Source organism: Typopeltis vanoorti, chromosome 25 (genome assembly GCF_054136105.1).
Source record: "Typopeltis vanoorti isolate ZY-2024b chromosome 25, IOZ_Tvanoo_1.0, whole genome shotgun sequence".
NCBI classification, from domain to species: Eukaryota; Metazoa; Arthropoda; class Arachnida; order Uropygi; family Thelyphonidae; genus Typopeltis; species Typopeltis vanoorti.
The window spans coordinates 47,903,330-47,926,685 of NC_143573.1; the positions used below are offsets into that span (position 1 = coordinate 47,903,330).

The 23,356-nt window shown below is 34.8% G+C and overlaps 1 protein-coding gene across 3 annotated transcripts in view; it reads right to left on the reverse strand.

The window, feature by feature from the left end:
- LOC150092719 (nitric oxide synthase-interacting protein) overlaps positions 1–23,356 on the reverse strand; it is a 128,612-nt gene that overhangs the window by 100,850 nt on the left and 4,406 nt on the right. For all 3 annotated transcript variants that reach the window (XM_090414794.1, XM_090414795.1, XM_090414793.1), the window contains exons 2-3: positions 19,810–19,987; positions 9,592–9,703 (exon numbers count right to left, since the gene is read on the reverse strand). In XM_090414794.1, coding sequence (XP_090270920.1) covers positions 9,592–9,703; positions 19,810–19,985 — 288 coding nt within the window. In that variant the 5' untranslated portion in view covers positions 19,986–19,987. The remainder of the gene's footprint in view (positions 1–9,591; positions 9,704–19,809; positions 19,988–23,356) is intronic.

Consider the following 23,356-nt stretch of genomic DNA (forward strand, 5'->3'; position numbering starts at 1 on the left):
ATCTCCCATATGTCACATATCTCGACATTTCACCCGCCTTCCTTTAAGTCATACTTCAGTAATATGGCCATATGCTGGATGCCACTCAATAAAATGACAACCAGGAACATCCTACAAAGGTAGGTCCAAAATTATTCCTTCCTTATATTCTTCATATATCTATATCTTTGGAAAATCAGTAATGCCCTAAAAATTGAGTAAAAAGCCAATGACATCATAAAAAACTGGTACTGTCATAAAAATTAACATAATATTTGTAAATTTAATTAATGGATGAATAAAATGAATCATCCCCCACCTGGCATGCTTTTCTTTTGATACTAAGAAAACCGTTGATAATATCTCCAGCAGCCTTTAACAAACGATGAGATTTCTGTTTTCTAAAGGTTTTGATTACGCTGCTGTGTCTAAAAGAGTACCAGGAATGGACTTTCTTTATAACAGTAATAATTGTCTTTGAAAAATTCTTAATCATAAATGCCAGTAAAATTTCTTTTCAAGGCAGTTCACTGGATGGTACAAGCTACAACCCCCCCCCCCCCCAAACACACACATTTATGCAAGGCTGCAGTCTTAACACTTTCCTCTTTCAAAATGTAATGGCAATATTATCATAACTAAATCTCATAAATAACAAGCTATGGTAGTTTAAGATAAAAAGGAATATTTTAGCAAGCTCCATCCTATATTACAAGATAATTCTAGTTATTACTGCATTTCTAGAGATCTTATGCATCCCAAATTAACAAATAAAACAAGCTTCTAAATGAAATCCAAATCTAGGTTGAAGAAACAACATATAAACATATAAAATGTGTGTTCCATATGAGGATCCTTTGCAGAGTCCAAAAACGATGCACCACTTAAAACAATAGTGGATTCTACAGAAAGTCTCACATACAAGCTAGCCCATATTTATAGTACTTTTCTTCTTATATGAAAGGATTCTAAGAACAAACTCTGATACTGTTTTACTGTATCAGTAAAATTTTTGCAGTTTGGAACTATTCATACTAGATTTAAATGTTCCCCTACTAAAAGAATTCACTCTAGAAATGGAAAGCCAATAAGAGCCTTTCTTTCCCAAGACCTGAGGATGGCAGTTTGCAGTTTTTCATCTATACAAAGAAAGCAAACATAGGAAGATACAGTTATACCAGCTCTCATAATCTTATCAAAAGTGTAGCACAATCAAAATTTTGGTTCGATGTGTACACATATTATGCTCCACTGAAGCTCTTTCACAACAGGAACTATTGCATGTTAAGTCCACTCAATGGTTATGATTCAGATCTCATTTCTAAGACAATAACTATGACCTCCATCCTCATTCTTTTCAAAAGAAAATAATATCAACTTTTCCTCCTTTCCCATTAAGAAGAATATTGAAGAATACTTGTTTCTTAGTCTTTCATATGAACAGATGGATAAATGTGCAACAGTATGCTTAAAACAGCACTGGGATTCCATTCAGTCATTGAGTCAGGTAAATCAGGTCCCGAAGGTCATGCTATATGTCCCAGGTTCCATTGGAAAAAATACTGAAGTGCTATGTAAAAACTAACTTTAAATAAGGCTTTTATTCAAAACAGAGAAAGTAAGACAGAATGAATCTTCAAAATTTTCCAATTTTGGGAAACAATCCTGCTACTAATACACCAATAATTCGTGTGAAGTTCTTGGGTTCAGTACCTAGCATGTCCATCTGTTTTTTTTTTTTTTTTTTTTTCCAGCTTAATTGACCAACTGGTTAGCATATTTACTCTCCAACCAACATGCTACAGGTTTGAATCCTGCTGCAGGCATAAACGTTTGCGATTGTCTTTAGGCGGGAGATGAATTTCATCACACAGTATTAAATCACCTCCACACACACTTGTTGGCAACCATAAGTGGTGTAAAAATTTCCATGTTTGGTCTCTAGAGCATGGTTTCTGGACTATATAAAAATAAAAATATTTATTAATACTTTTTGCTTATATCTGATTCACACACACGAAATATATTCTTCACGAAATTATTCTCTTGTCCATACACTGCACTAATATGCTATAGGTCACAAGACCTATAGCATATTAGTGCAGTGTATGGACAAGAGAATAAGAAGGATAGAGGAATATGTTCACATTTTGTTTGAACAGCTAAAGATTGTATTCTTTGGGGGAAGGCAGAGTAGGGAAGGTTGTTCCAAAGAATAGAAGTTGATGAAATGAAAGAGGAGGCAGTGAAGTTGGTTCCTTAAGTCAAGATGGACTGTAAAATGGCTTTGGTTAGCAGTGACTTATTCTAATGATATTGAAGGAACGTGGAGGAATAACAGTGGCCAATTCAGCAGATTACTGTCTATGAAAATATCCGTAGAAGAGGCACAAGGCAGAAAATTGACCTGTGAAACAGGGATTGAGGTGGATATGTCAGAGCAGGATTATTAACTAGTCAGACTGCTCTCTTCTGGATATAATCAAGCAATCTCAGAGAGGATTTTGGTGCATCACCCAAATATGGGAGCAATATTCTATTACCAGATAGATTTGTATTCAGTTAGCAGCTGTGAAGGTATGACAGAGTTTTGCAAAAAAAAAGTATACCAAGTTTTTTGGCAGCTGCAGAAGCTAACAGTTGAAATATATTTATGCCAGGAAATATTGAAGGCATACGTCACTCCAAGAAGGGAAATCTGACATGTTTGGATATCTGGGTATTGTTGAAGGTAAGAGGGAGGGATGCAAGCTCTTTCTTAGGAAAGATCATATAGAACTGAGTTTTGGTGGCAATAAAGTCTACAAGGTTGTCCTTGTAGACCTCATTGGCACCTATATCTCCATTGGGATAAAGCTAGGAGATCAGAGCTCAAGTCACTGGTCATGATGGATTCTGATGATTCTAATGTTGAGCACTACAAGGTTTGTCAAATGAAAAGGATGAACAGAGTATACTATCATCGGCAAAGGTATGGAGAGGATTGGAAGTCTGTGAGGGCAGGTCATTTATACACAAGAGGAAGAGAATGAGTGAAAGAATGGAACCTTGAAGTACTCCTGCACTGGTGGAGAAATCTGAAGAGAGGAAACCATCCACCATTACACTGTGTAATGGTGGATGGTTTCCTCTGAGTGACCAGTGAGAAAGTTGATGACCCAGTTGCATAATGTGGAAGGCAGACAGTAGGATAGCAGTTTGTTTAGTAGGTCCACCCCTGTGCCAAACTTGATCAAATGCCTTTCAAATATCAAAGGCAACCACATGAATTTCTTCCAATAAATTAAAATTGCTAGCCTTTAATGCCAAACATGCTGTAAGGACCATAAATTTTCCTCTATTCAAGGGTACAGCAGTAAAATGGTTTTGCCAGCTGGCCAGTAATCTTTCCAACTGGCTAATGAATCCTGCCACCATTTATTCAGCTGTATTGTGTCAATAGCGAGTCCGAGTTTAGTGGCATGCAGGGAGAAACTGTTGAGGGCTACACCACAGACAGGACACTGGGTGACTTCTGTATGGGAGATGTGCTAGTGTTACACCTGATATCTTAGGAATATAGTATTCTCAGCTATCATGGTGTAACATGAAGAATAAATATCATAAATTAAAACCCCTGCATAAAAAAATGAATTATTTAATGGAAAATTTCTTGCATCCAGTAATATGTATAAAACTTGAGGGTTGTTGTTAAAGTAGCTGATAAAGGAAGGAATGTATTAATATTGTAATATGACTTAAAATAAGGAATTCTAACTAAATGAGTAGCTAACAAAGAAAAGTATAGATTAACATTGTAATACGATTAAAAATGAGAGAGTTAAGTAAATAAGTAGAAAGGGGCGAGTCATAAAATACGTTATGTGAGAGATTAAGTTATTAAGTAGAATTCATAGAAAAAGTTTGAAAGGGGATTAAGTCAGGCTAGCACAAGAAAAGAAAAGCTATCGCTTAGGGCCGATCCCCGGATTGAAACATTGAGAACAGGCTTGCCGATCAAATGACGTTTGGCAAGAAAACGCCACCCTAATTGGTTGATGATTAAAAAACAAGTAGAAGGAGGAGAAAGGAAGTAAGAAAAGGTGCCATTAGGGGAGCAGCTATAAAAGGGTTGGTAAACAAAAGCAGCTATAAAAGCGACTATCCAAAAAAGAACCCCTGGAGGGGTTCTTTTTTGGATAGTCGCTTTTGGCCTTGGAGTTTGGTTTTGGTTCTGGTGGAGTTCACAGGGTTTTCCTGAGTGGCGACAGGGGTGATATCTCCTCGTCACAACACGGAAACGAAAGTGAGCGGGATTTCGATTCCCGTTTTCCCGAGTAGGAAGCAAAGAAAATTTTCCCATAGAGTCCTAGAAAAGGAGGGATCTTCTTCGTTTCGACGCTAGTGATAACTACGCAAAGCAGAAAGCTGTAAAGAGATCGATGTCCTCGTTGCTGATAGTAGAGCAAATACATGTGTGTTAAAGTATTCCAGAGTTATGAGAAGTTATGCCAGAGGTTCGTTTGGAAAAGAATAAAGGCCCATACGAAGAGCTCAAGAAAGGTACTGTAAATCATAACCTATGTTGGCTAGAAATTTGTCTGTGAAAAGTATCGTGATTCCAATATAGAACTGTTGAAGTTATACTAGGACTTTAGTATATGATAGAATGTGTTATGTGTAGATTGACTAGTGTTAAAGATTTGTGAATGATTAAGAGTCCTAAGGTATTTTTGCATGTCTGTTATATTGCACAAGATATTTAAATGACATAATTGTGTGTTAGTACAAATAACGGTATAACGGAATAGTGTGAATTAAGTAATTACGTATCCTAAGAATTGAATGCTTAATGTAATGTATAAAATAACTGAAATGTCACAAGTATGTGTTAGCAGTGAATAATTTGTTAATCTACTTCAGTATGAATAATCAGATAGTGTGAATTGATCTAATTTGTTCACATCAGGTGAATTTATGAATTAATGTATATGGCAGCATAATCACAAATAGCCATATTGCTTGTAATGATTTAATGTTAGTCTATAAGTATTTTAGTTTAGTATTTGAATTGTACCATGTTTAGAAACTTAATAAACCTTTTGTTCAATGATAAAAGAGTTGTCTGATGTTGCTAATCCAATGCACCGCTTAAAATCATTGTACCTAATCACGCGGGAAATTTAATGTTGAGGAAAGAGATTAAGAGTCACGACTGCAATAATATTTAAATACTAAGAGATATATTTGAGATTGACTTTCTCCCTATTTATGACAACATAAATGGTGCAGTTGATAACCACTTGAAAATATTGTACTTAGTCATGCGGAAAATTTAAGTTGAGAATCGAGTTAAGTGTCACGACTGCAATAGTTACACTTTGATATATTTGAGTTCTTTCTCCTTGTTTATGTATGTAATATCCTAAACTAAATATCCCAAAAGGCGCAGTATAAATACAAATGTTAGGGGTACTACGGGGAGCAATAACTTAGATATTGGTATAAGTTTTGGTAAAATCTCGGGCATAGAAGTTAGAAGAATACAGATAAAAGGAATTTGTAAGATTAGAGTAGAAATGAAATCGTAAATTGGGACACAACACCAGAGTATTTTACTCTGCAATGCAATCCCTACTCATTACTTAACTCCTCCCAACACTCAACCATATTAGTTATCATAAATAATATAAATAACACTAAAGATCAAAAAATTTAAATTATCATAAATAATATAAATAACACTAAAGATCAAAAAATTTAAGAAAACAATAGCAAAAAACTCCTACTAAAAAATCTGACCAGAAAAACCATAAAACTAAAATTATACTAAGAAAATAAAAAAAACAAAGTCACTCAAACACACACACACACACACCATAGTGAACCTTCCATCAACCAACTTGAAAGCAGAAGCCATTAGTGCTCTGAAATGTGCCAGTAACTTCTTAATCTCTTGTAGAAATATGCCTACAGATTGAGTAAGTAATTGACAACCTCACCCATGTGGCTAAAGCTAATGTAGTCAACTTAACCAAAAAAAAAAAAAAAAGTGACTTCTCTAACTAGGAATTTAAGGTATTACTAGAATTAAAAAATAGCAAAAAATAAATAAACAGTTATGAAAGTGAAGGGCAAGGCTTACAGTAAGTCACATCAATTACACATATATATCAGCTATCCACCCTGCTAAAGGATCATACACTTACCATCTATTGGACTATGATCCAACTAACATCGAATCAAAGATATTCATAGACTGCTAAGAAAAACATCACCTCCTCACCTGTAAAAGTGTCACCAATAAGTTAACTATATAATTTCAGAATCCATCCCTTCCCCCCTACACACACACACACACACACACACACACTAGATATATGAGCTGCCAAAAATCCAAAAGCAAAATGTGGCCTTGCATTCAACCGTGGATGGCACTGATACACCAACTATAAAAAATAATAATAAAATTAATCGAACATTAAATTAGTCACACAAAGTCTTTAAAAGGAATATGTGCAATAGACATGTTAATAAATGTTAGCATATGCAAAAGAATAACATAATTTAGTAACTCCTATATGTTTCTTATTTGTTAAGGATATCGTGAAGGAGAAAAGATTAGCTGGCAACATTCAAAACATGAACCACAGGACATAAGCACATATCATGCTGTTACTTACCTGCGTCTCAGTTACAGCTGAGTAAATGAGAATATGACACTGTTAGAGTTGAAGAGAAACAATTCTTGCTTTTATAATTCAAACAGAGGTTACATATGACATTCATTATGGGGGGGGATCATGATTTCCCCCCAAAACTTTGAGATAGGCATGAAAGTTCACGAATTCCTTGAAATGTGAAATTTTATGCATCCCTAAATCTCAATAATTCTGAATGCATGCATGCATATCTGATTCATTCTGACTGCATGTTTTGGGAAGTAATCACAATTATTTGTTCATTTTTTTTTTTATAAGTGAGTGAGTGAGTTATAAACTCTATTTCAATTACAAAAACTAACCAATATTTCCCTTAAACTAATAGTATATTCTCCTATTTATTGCTTGTGTTTGCTTATGCTTTGGTGACATCCAAGTGACCAAGACATGAAAAAGTAAACACCTGCTATAAGATTCATGTCTTGCGATTCTTATTTTGAAGGTTGTCAAAAAATTTCTTCTTTCCCTGACAATATTCTCAAACAAGAAAGACATAAGTTAATGAATTATATTATTCTCTAAAAAAAGCATAGCATCCATATAGCTATTGATGATGATGATGCAAAGATAGGCAGGATAATCAGGAATATGAATGACACATGAAGAACTTGCAAAATGATCTGAATAGGCTGGAACAGTGGGCATGTGAAATAGCTACTACCAGTTCAATGTCAGTCAATGTAAAGTTATGCACTTGGGCGTGTTCAGATATTCAATGGTATATTATGCTGACAGGATTATGCTAGAAGAAACAGATCAGGCTATGGATCTTGAAGTTTAGTAGACAGTGAAAATGCATCTTGGGCAATAATTGTGATGCTAAAATAAGCATTGACATGTAAGGATAAAGAAGTTACTTTGACTCTTTATGTAGTCTTGATAAGATTGCCTGAACTACTACTGTGTGAAGATCTAGTCTCCCGGTTTCTGAAGTGATGTATATATGAGAGGATGCAAAGGAACGTGTTAGGATGTTATCAAGATCGTGGAAAAGATTATGAAGACATATGATGATATAACTGAGATCTACAAATTTCTGAAAAGATTATATAGGATACCAGAAGACAGAATTTTTCATTTCATGGAAGGTTGGAAGAGGATGAGAAGGCAGGAAGTTGAGACTGAATGCAGTCAAGAAAGTAGAGAGAGCTAGAATTTTCTCTTATCAAGTGGGTTATGATTGGAATGGTTTGTTTCTGGAGATGGTAAGTGCAGATAGTGTGAATTAATTAATGGAGTTCTCTGATAATACGATGCAGTTATTAATACATGGTTGTTTGCGAATTGAGTCAGAATGTTCTAAAAGCATTCTGCACAGAAATTCACTAAAATAGGACAGGGAAGATAAGCTTCCGCCCCATCTAATTCTTTGTATATTTTTCCGTAACATGTAAAATAGCAGGCACAATTCTTACATCCTCACAGATATATTTCATCATCATCATCATCATGCGTATCAAGGATTTAGACCTAGCATGGCCTGTTCCGGCCTTAGAAGTCATTGTTGAATTGTTTAAGAGGACGTCCTGGTTTTCTTTTTCCTAATGGCTTGTACTTTAAGACTTGTTTTGGTAATCTTTCTGTTTTCATTCTTTGAACCAGTTCCATCCATTTATGTTTATTTGTTTTAATTTTTTCTATTACTGGTTCTTGGTTTAATTCTTTCATAATTTCTTCATTTCTTTTGTGATCAAATAGGGTATACTTTGCAGTTTTTCTCATAAACTTCATTTCTGCTGTTATTAATCTTTGTTTGTCTTTTTGTTTTATTGTCCAGATTTTGCTTCCATACATTAAGACTGGTAGGGCTAATGTATTGTATACTTTTAGTCTGGTTTGTTTTTGAACTAGGTTTGGTTTAAATATAGAGTTAATTACACCTGTTATTTTTAAATATTTTGCAATTTTTATCTTTTTCATTTTCATATGTGATCATACATCCTAGGTAGTTAAATGAATTCACCTGTTCTAAGATCTTGTCATCTATTACTATCTTAGTTCTTACTGGATCTTGTCCTTTAAAGGCCATGGTTTTTGATTTTTCTGTTAATATCATACCATAACCTTTGGCTATCTCATTTAGATCTATTTTAGATTTCTGTAAGATAACTTACAGAAATCTAAAATAGCTTTCTGTAAGTTATCTTCAGAATTTGTAATTATTATTTGGTTGTCGGTAAAGAGGAGAGTGTTTAAGTTTACTGCAGGAGAAAGTTTAATTCCTTGATGTAAATTTTTATTCCATTTCATTATTATTTCATTTAAGCAGATATTAAAAAGAGTTGCTGAGAGGGGACATCCCTGTCGGAACCCTTGGTTATCTCGTTATCTCTCTCATATATGATAGTTTGCGATTTAATCTTATTTGTATTTGATTATTTTCATATATACTTGTGATAGCTTTTAGGATATTATTTGGTATTTGTCTTTCTTTTAATATGTTAAAAATTCAAATTCAGATACAAATTCAAATACAGATATATTTGAATTATTCAAATTAACTACATATGCAGATCATTTGCATATATAGGAAATAATGAGTGATAATGAGGAAATATGCACACACATATATATATATGCATGAAAAGGAAAAAATAAAGAAAACATGAAATGAAAAATTCTATATGCAATACTTAGGAAATAAGCTCCGTGCAGCTGAACTACAGTCTTGCAACTGAAACACACTCAAACCAAGCTAAAAGTTCAATGTGCTATGTTAGATTACTTAAATAGATCTGAAGGTAATTCTGAATCTGAAGTTACTTCATTTAGATGCCAGAGCTTACTTAACAATACTAACACCTAAAAAAAAAAATCGAATTTCTCATTGGAAGACACTTTCAAAATTAATACAGTATTTTAAACAGCAATGCAAATATATATTAGAAAGCATTTCAGTTAAATTTTTTACCTCCTCTTTTTTCATTTGCCTTTGATATACTTTTATCCTTTTGGCAATCTTTGTCTTCTGATGAATAATATACTCCAAAATAGCTTCTTTATCATAAAGATAACCATCAGGCCTACAGACACAAAACATTACAATTCCATTATTTGGTTTACTATCTTCTATATATTACTTACTACATACACTGAGTGACCACTTTATTAGGAACACCTCCCCATTTAGGAAAACACACCATTCCTGAAGATGTTAGTCACATGGCTCCAGTTTGTTATATAAATTAGGCAGAGAGGCATCCAACATTCTGCTTTTTGTATTTGATGCACCAGAATGGTTAAAAGACTGAGCATGGTATGATTGTTGGTATTACCAGATGTGCTGGGGCAGTATCTCATAAATATCTACTCTTTTGGGCTTTTCATGCATGACAGTGTTTAGGAGTGGCGTAATAATCAATTTCAAGATGATAGTCCAGTGGATGGAAACAGATCATTGATGCACAAGGTCAGAGAAGAATGGCAAGGATTGTGAAATGTGACAGGAGGGCCACAACTAGTCAAATCACAGTTCAGGACTAGCACGGACTCTTCCTTCCAAACAGCAACAGCTCTGGCTGGTTGCAGGGGTGTAATGGTGTGGAGAATGTTTCCTTGGCACATTAGGTTTCCTAATACCAGGTGAGTACTACCTGAATGGCACAGCTATCTTAACATCATCACTGATCATGTTCACCCATTCGTAGCTGCATTGTACCCATTGTCAAAAAATGGGTACTGAAAGCAAGACAATGCACCATACCACAAGCATTGAAGTAGTTTGAGGAACATGACAGCTAGTTTCCTTTACTTCGGTGGCCATCTCAGTCCTCAAACCTCAACCCAATAGAGCATCTCTCGGATGAGGTGGAATAAGCAGTGTGCATCAGCAACATGCAACCACCCAATCTGCAACAATTGGACAATGTCATTATGACAGCATAGACAAATATCCCAGAGGAACATTTTAGAAACTTAGCTAAATCAATGCCACAAAGAATACAGGCCATTCTTAGGGCAAAAGAGGATCGCACTCATTATTAAATGCTATTCTTAACAAAGTGGCCACTCAAATATTAGTGCAATATTTGCTCAATTTATTGATGTACATATCAGAATTTCAGTCTCTATAGATTGTAATTATTTAAGTAGCTATTCTCAAATATTCCAGTTTTTATTTTTCTTGTAACATGCACTATTCATCAAACAAATAAGTGTACCAGCAGAATTATGAGTAGGATTTATAATCGGTTAAAAGTGATAGATATAAAAAAGAAAAGAGGAGAACAGAAGAAGAAAATAATAGTAGGAATGTGATACTCCTGCATATTCATAAACTTTAAGGAAAACATCCTTCACCAGCAACAGATAGACAATGAGCAAACAGAAAAATTGGCCACCCAACTGCAAAAATCAAAAAAGTGATTTGTTAAGGATGACAGTGTCCAAAAAAGTACTGAACCTATTATATAAACAATATGATTTGTGGCTGCAAATTATGCTGAAAATTATAGTCAACTCTCACTATAGCAAACTTCATGGAAACCAAAGGAATAGTTTTTTTTTTTTTTTTTTTTTTTTTTTTTTTTAAATATGAGAATGTTCATTTCTGGTATTAACACAAAACATGAAATTCGAGAAGTATATTCCTTCCATGACGTAAGCATCCACTAAGAAAGGATTTTTAGAAATTTGAACTCTAAGGGGTAAAAAAAAGGGGATAAGTGAAAAGGGGTAAAATGTGTTTTCACAGATTCCTCAATATCTCTCAGGACCGATGAGATATAGACTTGGTTTTTGCTTATGAAGGTTATCCATACAAATGCTTAAAAATGTAATTCAGGATTTTGTCCTAATCAATCCCTAAAGGGGTGAATTATAGAACCCTTTCTATCACCTGTGTTTGAAAACTCCAAAATCTAAGTTATTTAGTTTTAAAAAATAGCAGTATCAGTTAAAAAATTGTACTAGAATTAGACCGTATTACAAAGTTAATTAGTTTAGCTTAAAAACTTTGTTTTAAATATTGTTAATTTAGTCTTTTGATAAGATAAGGTAAGATACATAGCATAGCACATCACACATTGGTGTGAAGTAGAACAATGGCATCCAAGTCGTCGTCAATGTTTAAAGAATTTAATCAAAGGGACTTCGTGCAGTGCAATATCTGCGGAATGTATACTTTGCCGAGAACGGCTGAAATTTGGTTTGAAAGCAATAGTGGTGGGAGTGTGCTGAAAGTGAGGATTGAAAGTGTGCCTCAGGTCTTGAGATTGAAGCAGTGGATGAAAGTCAGAATACAATTGAAAATTGTGATGTAACGCCTGATAGCACTGAGAGTGAGATTAAATGTGACACAGTTGAAAGTGAGAATAAAAGTGTCGAAGGAGAGAACAGTTTGACTGATGTAAAAAATAACAGTTCCAATGAGGGAGATAGCTAGGTTGCATGGAGTGATACACAGGGCGAAGCAGCAACTGGAGCGATTGCAAAAATGTCTACCGAGCGGATCAGCTAATAACAAAAAGAAAGAAGTGCAAGATAAGAAAAACGAGGGCATGATCGGGAGAGAAAGAAAAATTAAAGAGCAAGTGTTATATGCCAATTCAATTGTAAAATGTGTGATTGATGAGAGTTTGACAAAATTTTGCTTTTCTGGTGCAAAATTTAATGATGTTAGTGAGGCTATTAGAGCACAAAAGCCTAGGGTGAAAGAAATTATTGTAGTGGCCAGAATGAATGATTTAAAAGGAGTAAAGTATGGCATGAGATAGGACTTGAAATAATTACTGGAAGTAGTAAAAGAAAAGAGTGAGAGAGTTAAGATAGTGAGTCTGTTGTCGTCGTATGACAGAGTAGAGCTGAGAAGGAGGGCCATAATAGCACTTTTGTGCTATTATGGCCCTCCGTAATATTCTTACATTCATTCTTACTATTTTTACTATTTCTTACTCTGTAATATTCTTACCTCCTAATATTCTTACACTCAACCTGCCTCACTTTTTGCCTCGCAAAAGTGAGGCAGGTTGAGTGTAAGAATGTGTATAATATGCCTGAGTTAGTACCAATGGTAACAAACCAGAATGGGATAGTTAGTGTAAGGAGTCAAGATAGAAGTGGTCCACTAATGCCAGTAGCATTAAGAGGACACACAAGCAGGAGGAATTTTTGGCATTGGTTGGCTCATCCTCCCCAAAAGTTATTGGCATTAGTGAGACATAGCTAACAGAAGGTGATATAGTTAGTGGGATAGAATGTGAACGGTATGGTGTGTTCAGGAAGGATAGAGAGAAAAGAATGGGGGGGGGGTGTTATTCATGATAGCCAATGAATTGCAACCAAAGAGAGAGAGTAAAAGTTCAACTACAAGACAGTGAAAATAGCACGTTTAAGACTATCTGGTGTGAGATAGAGGTCAGCAAAATAAGATATACAATTGGATGATGCTATAGACCAGGGGATGGAAAAAATGATGGAGACAGTATGTATTGGCAAACAGACTCAATGAGTGGAGGAGAGGTAATTATTATGGGGGATTTCAACTTGTTAACACTGATTGGAGGGAGGAGAGGACACATGGAAGGAAGGAAATGGATTTTATGCAGTTACTAAGGGACAATTACCTGAAAAAGCATGTAATGGAATATACTAGGGGTTCGAGAGTGCTTGATCTAGTAATTGCATCTGAGAATTTGTCTATAATGAATATGACCAATGTTATCACCAACTGGTAAGCGTGATCATATGGTCTTGACCAAAGGTGGCTAATGTGTGGAATTTTCAGTTAAGACAGGATATATGTGGAATTACCAGGCTGGTAAATATGACAAGCTTGAGAGATTGCTTGGATAAGTGCCATGGCATGTAAAACTGCAAGGGCTGGATGTTGATAGGGCATGGGAAATGATAAAGGAGTGCTTGAGAGAGGTATTGGCTGACTGCATACCTAGAGTCAGGAGAGTAAATCAAGTAGGAGTCAAATGGATGAATAACACCATTAAGCTGGAGCTGCAAAAAAAGAAACAACTATGAGGGAATTTAAGGAGAAAGGTGACCTGCAAGTACACGAACAGTACAAGGCACAGGCCAGAAGGGTAACTAGTGTGGTAAGAAAAGTAAAAATGTATATGGCAGAATGATTTTAAGGAATCCTGATGGTGGGAAGGTAACTGAATCGGTCAAAATACTAGAATTACTAAGTGAACACTTTGCAAGAGTACATCATTCAGACAGTGATATTGCAAGAATGAAGGAACCAATGGCTTATACGGGAACTGAGGTGAATGAAACGGAGGTGAATAGCATATTACAGAACCTTTATGTGAGACATCTGTGGGATTTGATGGTATACCAGCTCGAGTATTACGTGAAGCAGCAAAGGAAATGTCAGTGTGCTTGACCATATTGTTTAATCTAAGTATCAGGTCTGGGTGAGTCCTGAGGAGCGGAAAGAGAGGAAAATAGTTCCACTGAAAATAGCAGCATTGAGTAAGGTGCTGGGCAGGTCTTTTTCCTGGATGCTCCTGGTGAAGGTAAGGCGTGATCATGGCATCGCCTTGGCTGTTGCATCCTCTGGCATCACTGCTATGCTGTTGGAGGGAGGAAAGATGGCCCATGCTACCTTCAAGCTGCCCCTCAACCTCATCCATGCAGAAACACTCCTGTGCAGCAGGCCCAAGTGCTGCGGGACTGTAAGCTCACTGGCAACGGCACCAGGCTGCGTGTGAAGGCCCACCACAGGAACGTCATCGAGGCCACAGTGTTCACCGGCTGTGCTCAGGGGGAGTCGGTGGTTGATTCCATGTGAAGGAGTATCCAGAGCATGTTCTGCCAATCCTGACTTGCCATACAGATGTATTTTTTGTGTTCTTCAAGGCAGATGCCAAGTTTTCTACCAATCTGTTCAAAGTAGACCAAATTAAAGGCACAAAGAACTTTATACACTCCGGGGGTATTCAAGAGAATGCAGCTGATCTTTAGGAGAATGAAAGGTTATTTCAAAGTGGCACAGAGATCATATTTGCAGAGAACTTTGGCTATTATTTTTTCTGATGTACCCTTAACAAATGAGATGAGAATGGTTTTGTTGTGATCCTGTGTGTTGAAAGAAAGGGAGGTGGCAAACAATATTTTTATCTATTTTATATGGGCTGTAGCCAATGGTTGAAAAAGTGTTGCAAAGGTCCCTGAACTCAGTTTCAAGGGGCATGTCATTTGAACAAATAGTCTTAACCTGGCTTGGTAAGTGTTTTGAGGATACCATACTGTTGGGAAGGGTGTGATGTGATTGTTTATGTAAATACACTCCTGTGAGTAGTTTTCTGTAAATGGAGAAGGACAATGAGCTATTAAAATAGCATGTGACTAGCATATGTAAAAAGAGGGAGATAATTGTTACTTTTTTTTGTGGTGAAGTTTATTTTAGACTGTTGGCTGTTAAGATGAATCAAAAACTTATCTAATGTGTGTGGGTCCACATGGTTAGCCGAGTGGTTATGCACTCCGCAACCATATGCCTGGAAAAGGAGTGTCCTGCATTCAATTCTCATCACTGACGTGAGGAGCTTAGATCTTTCTCAGACATAGCCAAGTTATCTGGTCTTGGATGTGGACTGTAAGGTTTTTCTCCCCAGTTTATCTGGAGTTTTTCCTCCCACAAAGCAGGCAAACCGGTCTTAAGAACACAATGCTTCACAATTACACATGGTTGAGGGTGGGGGTAACGACCCCACCTTGTAGTGAGTTATGAAACAAAAATGGGAGGCCAAGGCCCTACATGGGGCTGTGATGCCAAAAGAAGAAGAATGTGTATGGGTTGTGAAGCCAAACACAAGAACAATATATTGCATCCAAATTTTTCTTGTAAGTGTAGCTGTGTTGAGTGCATGGTTTTCAAGATGTTCAATATAGACGTTAGCTTGGGGAAAGGGGGGGGAACCCAAAGCAGTCCCCTCCAGCTGTTTGTATAATTTTCCTTTCCATAGGAAATAACCCACATATATGGTGAATCTGAATAATTCAATTATGTCAGGAGGGAAATGTGGCTTAAAGAGGTTAATGGTGTCTGTCAAATGTACATTAGTGAATAGTGAAGTAATATCGAAACTGACCACGATGTCAGAATCTCTCAAAGTAAGATGTCATTAATGTTTTAAAGTGCAGAGTTTTTAATAGATGAGAGAGAAATGTCTGTAAGGAAAGAAAGTGATTTGGATATATATTTGGCCAGTTTGTAAGTTGGGCTTTCTATGCTGTCTACTATAGAAAGGAGGAGATATTAGGTTTGCGAATTTTAGGACCCGCTGTATATCCAGGGTGGTCTGACATGATAACGATCAAGTTTCTGTGATAATTTCTTTGAGCCAAGATGTAATTTTTTTAGTAATTTATACACTTTTTTTGTTTTGGGATTTTGTAGAATCCCAAATTTTGTGATGGGCCATAACTATAAAAAGAAAAATCTTTTTATAGTTATGGCCCATCACAAATTGTTTCATTGTGATATTTGTAAAAAGGACTTGCCTCTAATTTAGTTTTTTTATTTCTGTAACATAAATGTGAGAAGAAAATATTGAACTTTCCAACATGTTCACATCATTAATCAACTTTCATTTCATCGCATCAGGCAATAGTGCGCTTGTGTGAAGTTTGCACTTCCAATGAGAAAATAGAATTAACACGAGAGAAGAACAGAACAGCTGTTGTTGTGTTGATTAGATGATGTTCTGAAAAGTTGGAAGTTTATGGGAGAAATATAGTTTAAAGGAATTCTGAAGGCAAAAAAGGGCAGAAAAGAGAATTATGAGGGAAATAGTTATCTCAAAATTAATGGATGAATTTTATGGAATGAAAATTAATGGATGAATTTCTTTTAAATGAAGCTCAGTTGTGGCATAGATAAAAAAAGATATAACTATAGAATAACATGTATGCCACACTACTTTTTATATTATGTAAATATTTCGTCTCATGTCTCATAAAACATCATCAGTACAATGGCTGAACAACAATAGGAAATGAATTCAAAAAACAGTAGTGTGCACACTTAAATTGGAATCCCTCTATGTATACAGTCGAGTGTTCATGGATTAAACCTAATGGGCTGAAATTAAAACTAATTAAATTAAAATATAACAGTTAAATTTATTTAATACAATTGATGATAACAATTTCTCGAACTTTCAGAACAGTGAGACAGTCATTCTGATTAAGTTAGGTCCACGAAGTAAGGCTTCAGCACTTTCTTCATATAAACATTCATGTTTATATATGGATTTATGTAGCAGCTTAGCATTCTGCCATTGCATCCTGTGGTTAACATTTTCAATTCCATATTGTGCAAGGCCAGATTTGTTAGGTTTGATAAGACAGATGGGGTCTTGATGTTCAGTACGTTTATTTATAGATCTTCCTGTTTGTCCATAGTAAGACAAGTTACACGAACATGGTACTTTGTATATGCCAGGTAGCTTCATTGGTAAGAGTGTCTTTTGGAGAAGATAGCAAGTTGTGAATTTGGTCGATGGGTTTATAGGTAGCAACAAGTTGATAATTTTTCATGATTTTTGCCACACATTCAGAGATGCCTTTAATATACAGTACAGGAGTCCTGTAAGCTTCTTTTGGTATGGGTTGATTTGTAGCAGAGTGGTTAATTATTTTTTGGATTATTATTCAATTATATCCATTTAGTAAGGCTGTTTCTTTGACAATTTCCAATTCTTGTTTTAGAGATTCTTCAGAAGAAGAAATCTTGCATGCTCTGGATACTAAAGATTGTATGTTGTATGATGCCATATTTTTTAGATGGATGGTGAGCTGATGTATTGTGGATATAACAACTTGAAAAAGTTGGTTTTCATAGGACAGAAGTGGAAATGTATCCATCTTGCTTATGCTGGATGTTCAGTACAACATGGAAAAAAAAAACCTTTTGATGATTCTTTTTTTAGTGTGAACTTGATACGAAGATGTAGGGTATTCATTTTTTGTAGAAATCTGACTCCAAACTGCAAAGACATCATGTGCACTACTTTTTTTTTTTTTTTTTGAATTCAATTCCTATTGTTGTTCGATCATTATTTTTGAAATTCAATTCCCATTGTTGTTCGATCATTATATTGATGATGTCTTATGAGACACTGGATGAAATATTTAATATTTACATAATAAAAAAGTTATTTACTGTAGCATACGTGTTATTCTATAGTTATGGATACTCCACAGGTTTCGCTATATAAGACACAGATATATAGTTTCTCCCTAAGCAGCAGAATAGTTCCCTTTGATAAGTTATGCAGCAAACTGATTTTAGTTAAAGTGCCGTAAACCTGAAAAGAGATGAATTTTTTGTCTTCAAGAATAAGAAAGAAGTTTCCATTAGGAAAAAGGAACTTTAAAATTATCTTTGCATTTCAAGAAAACAGAAAAGAACTGATATGCTAAAGAAAACATGAAAGAAAGAATATTATTTCACTCAAGAAAGACCGTGCGTGCACAAATTATTTTCTTGTTTTCGAAGAAAAATAAGTACGAGCTAAGTAATTATATTTTAACGGCAATTCTTGAGAGCAGAAGAAACTGTACTTCATAACTTTGAACTATTTTTGCTTGTTTATTCTCATCAAATCCTGTAATTTTGAAGAGAAGAAATCTTAAGTTTGTGGATCCTTTTCTCTTTAGGAGATAAGTTTTTATTTATAATGCAAATTTAAGTATAGCTACTTAGGCACGATTTTTAGTGAAGATGGTAAATTAAATATAGAAATAGACAACAGAATCAACAAAGCTGGTATGGTAGGAAGTCAATTGAATAAATTCATATGGAATAAGAGAGAAATTAGTCGGAACACTAAATTAGCTGTATACAAGACAGTGTTCAAACCAGTTTTAACTTATTGATCTGACAGCTGGGTCAGAGGTAAAACACTTGACCAAAGACTAGCGGCCGCAGATATGAGAGTCCTGAGAAAGATTAGAGGTGTGAACAGATGGCATCAATGGCAATATCATATTAAAAATGAGGATATTAGGAAAGAACTTGATATTGTCAGAATCCAGGAATGCGTTAGCAGAGTTAATCTCAGGTGGTATGGTCACTTAAACAGAATGGGCAAGGAAAGATTAGCAAAACAAGTGTTCTCTGCCAGGTTGGCAGGAAAACGATCCAGAGGAAGATCAAGATATAGATGGATTGATATGGTACAAAGTTGCCTTAGACGAAATAAATATAAGATCTGATAATATTGGAGTCTTGACAAGTAACAGACTGATTTGGAGGAAAATTGTAGATAGGAAGTTAGTAATGATGTAAATTTTTCATGTAGTACTATCATATCCTGTACTCCCCTTAGGGGTACATGGCAGGAATTTGATGATGATGATTTAAGTATGGCACTTGTGAAACAAACATTAACACACACACTGTTAAAAACAATACCTTAAACTTACACTAAAATAAATTGTTTGTAAATAAAGATATTTTTGTATTTTTGAATCTGGGATATTATAATAATATCCCAGATCCAAATCTGTGATATTAACTAAAAAGTTAATGAACCACTCAGGCATACCATCCTGGTATATAATGACAACCAATAAGAAGTCATAAAGATGTAAATTTTTCTTTTAAGAAGTACGGAATTCCTGCTGCAGCAAATAAGCCCAATTTCTGTAATGCATATTTTAAAACATGAATACTATAGGGTTTTTTTCTATTTCGTTGTTGTTGTTCGTTTTAATGACTTGAAACAAGATATCACTTCTGCAAGTTTCTATGCCACTGAGAGACAATTCACAAATATTTGACAAAGAAAGTCTACTGAAAAAAAAAAAAAAAAAAAAAAAAAAAAAGACTGAAAATAGCATTCCACAATATTGACAACACATGTGATATACAGCCTGGAACAAATGTGATAATTTTATGTTTTGATCTTCTGTATTTATCAGGATCACTGACGAGGGTATTAAAGTTTTATAATTACTCTTCCTTTCCTTGCTTTTAAAAGGCAATTTCAAAACTACCTTGAAATGCAATATCATTATTTTGAAATTTTGCTCAAAATTTATGATTTTTTTTTTTACATTTCCCTTAAACCACTTATATTAAGATTTGTAGCAAATAAATTAAAAAATCAAATGCTCAGCAAAATAAATTCAGTAAATTCTAAACACTATAATTTATACATACGTAATAACTGGATTGCGACAAGGCTGTAAAGTTAAACAACAACAATCATAATCTTTTACTGAATCCTTGCCAAGTCGACCCTCATGAGTCCCATATCCACAAGACTTTGTATCTTTATTCTTTTCATGATACGTATATACAGCTCCAGCGGTGCAATTTTTTGCATGTCTTGTCATCACTATTTAATAATAAATGAATAATTTTAATAATTCAGTAGTAATATTACATCTTGGAATATAAAACTAACATTTTTCACAAAGACGCAAATTCAGATTATATCTGTTGCATCTTATATTCTAAAAATATGCTAAAAACATGAGTGGTACGAAAGTAATAATGCATTTTTTTATTCAAATAATAAAGTGAAATAATACATAGGCATCATTACTCCTATATTTTTTATTGAAAAATGAGAAAATGCTTCTGAAAGATGGAGCATCAATTCATATAAAAACCATTGTTAATTATTTTCTTAAGAAAAAAGAGGAGGCATTACTTTCATACCATTCCTTGTACTATAACATTAATAATTTTTAATAATATAATGAACAAAGTACAGCATAAAAATGTATAATAAATATATGCATATCACATATAATTTATAATATAAATATAATAAATAATATAAAGCCTGTGTAGCTCAATGGCAATAGCATGTGCCTTCCAAGGCGCTAAATTGCCCGAAAATAGAGCCTCATAAGTTCAGTTCTAGTCACTGACTAGAGGAACTTTTGCTAAGTCTTTTTTCGACCTATTCCCGTAAACTTAAGAAAATCGACCATAGAACCCACACTATTTTCAGACAGCAAACTAGGCCACGAGATGGCAGCGCTTGTCAGTCACCTCTCTTCACTGAACACCATGATATTAGTGATAGTCTTTGGCCAGCTATCTCTGATTGGCTACTGGTGGAGATTGAACTGCCCCCTCAGTCTCCAAAAGTTAGATAGGATTAAAATGGCCTCGCCTACTCCCAATACAAAAATAAAAAGGTGTTTTATATTTAAGAAACCTTACAATTATAAATTTTATATATATATATATATAAAATTTATAATTGTAAGGTTTCTTAAATATAACCTATTTTTGCATCACACTGCACAATTTTATGAGGCAGCAATAAATGATTTTTATAACAAGATGTCACTAACCTTCAGTTCGAAAAAAGAAAATTGAAGACTTAAAATGTATGATTTACTACACACAGATTTTATTTCTGTGCATGAATTATCTGACTGATCTCCGAAAGTCAAGTTCTGTTGTGTTTTTTATCACCAGAGGTCAGGCTAAGAAAAAGATTAATTAACAACATAGATTATTTTTACCTTTATAGAGTGCAAGAGCATGTAGCTTGGTTTCCTATACACATGTATCCTTCTTTCTTTTAAGGTTACACTGTGATCAGCACTCATATTTGTAAATTTAGGGACACAAAAACACACGTGTTGAACAGATTATTTTATTAATTACTAATAAAATAAAACTTGACGTTTCGATCCCTGTATCGAGGTCATCATCGGAATAATACAAGTGTATACGGAACCAAGCTACATGCTCATTCCCTGTATACCGGTAAACTAAATCTACATAGTTAGTTAATCCTTTTCCCTAGCCTGACCTTTAGTGATTAAAAAAAAAATATATATATATATATATATATATAAATAAATAAATAAAATAAATAAATACAACTACAATAAACTGCTAAAGTCCTCATGTATTAATATTCTTCTGGATAGTTTTGATTGTTATAATATGATTTCTTTCAGCTGCTGTTGAATGTTACAAACACTTCACCAGGTTGTCTTCTTGTAGTGGGATTTTTCTATGGCTAGTTTAGGTTGTTATACAGGTTGTAGATGGGTCCTCCACATTCTTGAAATGATTAGGCCATCAATTTTGTTGAGATGTGGGTTGTATCCTTCTGATGATGACCGCAATACAGGGGTTGAAATGTCAAGTGTTATTTTATTAATAATAAGTAAAACAATCATTTCAACACGTGTGTTTTGTGTCCCTAAATTCGGAAATATGAATGTAGGCATTTCTTCAGGCACCTATATCAGGGAAAATTCAGATGAGCAATATTTGAATTTTCTGCTTTACAATAATTTTTTAAAGCAATTCTTCACAGGTAAGCTGTTTATGACGACTGCTTTTTAATATCATCCTACAAAAATCAAAAGATATAAGAACCAACATCTCATGTCAGAGAATGCAAAACTTTGAATTCCCCTGTTTGTTTTGCTTATGCTCAAAATTTTCCTACCAACACATACTGTATTCATTTACTGTGTCTATCATTCTCCAAATTCAAACAACTATGGTCTCTTAATACCTGAATAGTGAAAGAATCTTCCTTGTGAAGTTCACAAGTCCACAACACAAATTGGCTTTCCTCCTCCATTTCCACTGATTAAGCAGGCAGGGATGCAGAAGCATTCACCATTACCTAACACCCTCACACCAAAATACCAGACAATTTCCACCATCTTGCCAACACCCTTGACATCTTCCAACTGTCAGTTCTCCTCTTGGTACTCACACCACTCCTCAGTTTCCTGCATTTTAGAACAACTTACACCCTGAATAACAGAAATAATTATAACCAGAATGAAGGCCTTCATCCCTTGCTCCACTCAAAATTCTTGACCAGTATCCAAAGCCTTGGGTCTCCAACAAGTGTTCCAAGGCAGTCCATGAAAAAAAAATTCATATCATAAATAGCTTGAGACTAAAACTTCAGCATCACACTCAGCCTATATTGAAGCTCACATTATAAAATAAATCTAATTACAAATTTGTAGGAGCTAAATGCCACAAATTTGCCTCCTCTTCTATGGGCAGTCAAGCCTTATAGTCCCTAGTCAAGGCTATGGGGTGCAACTTTGTCCACCCATGCTTCTGCCAATCTCAAATTTGGATGTTAATTTTGTATCATCATCTAAACACAAGGCTAATTTACAGGCATCATTCTTCTATTCCAATTCCTGCATTGATAAAATGACAAACTACCCCTCCCACCCACTCACACAATGAACTACTCACTCCATGTCATTCTTGGTTTTATTTGATGATCAGATATCAAAAGAAGCCCGAATAACTAAGACATGAACAAGATAATCTGATCATCAAATACAACCTTAATGCCATATTTAAACCTCCTACAAAATTAAACTTGAAGAATTGAAGATCATTGAAGGATTTACTTGGAGGTGCACACAAGGAGTTGTGCTTTGCATTATGGGAGATACTGAGACAAGGAGTAATGAGCGCTTGGTCCACCTTTACTAAGAGTTGCCTCAGTCCTGAAGATACTTCAGAAACAAACTTTGTTGCCTACACTTGAGTCAAGAATTAAACTAAATTTATTATTGAAGGATTTACTTCCTCTACTGGTCCACCGTGGAGTATACTTTATTCATTACACCTGTAATTTGCCCTATACAAGTGAAACAGGATGAACAATTCCTATCAAAAAAACATAACGAGCATAGTATATTTAATAAGTATAGTAAATCTGGCCTTTCTGATGATGCCCTGAATA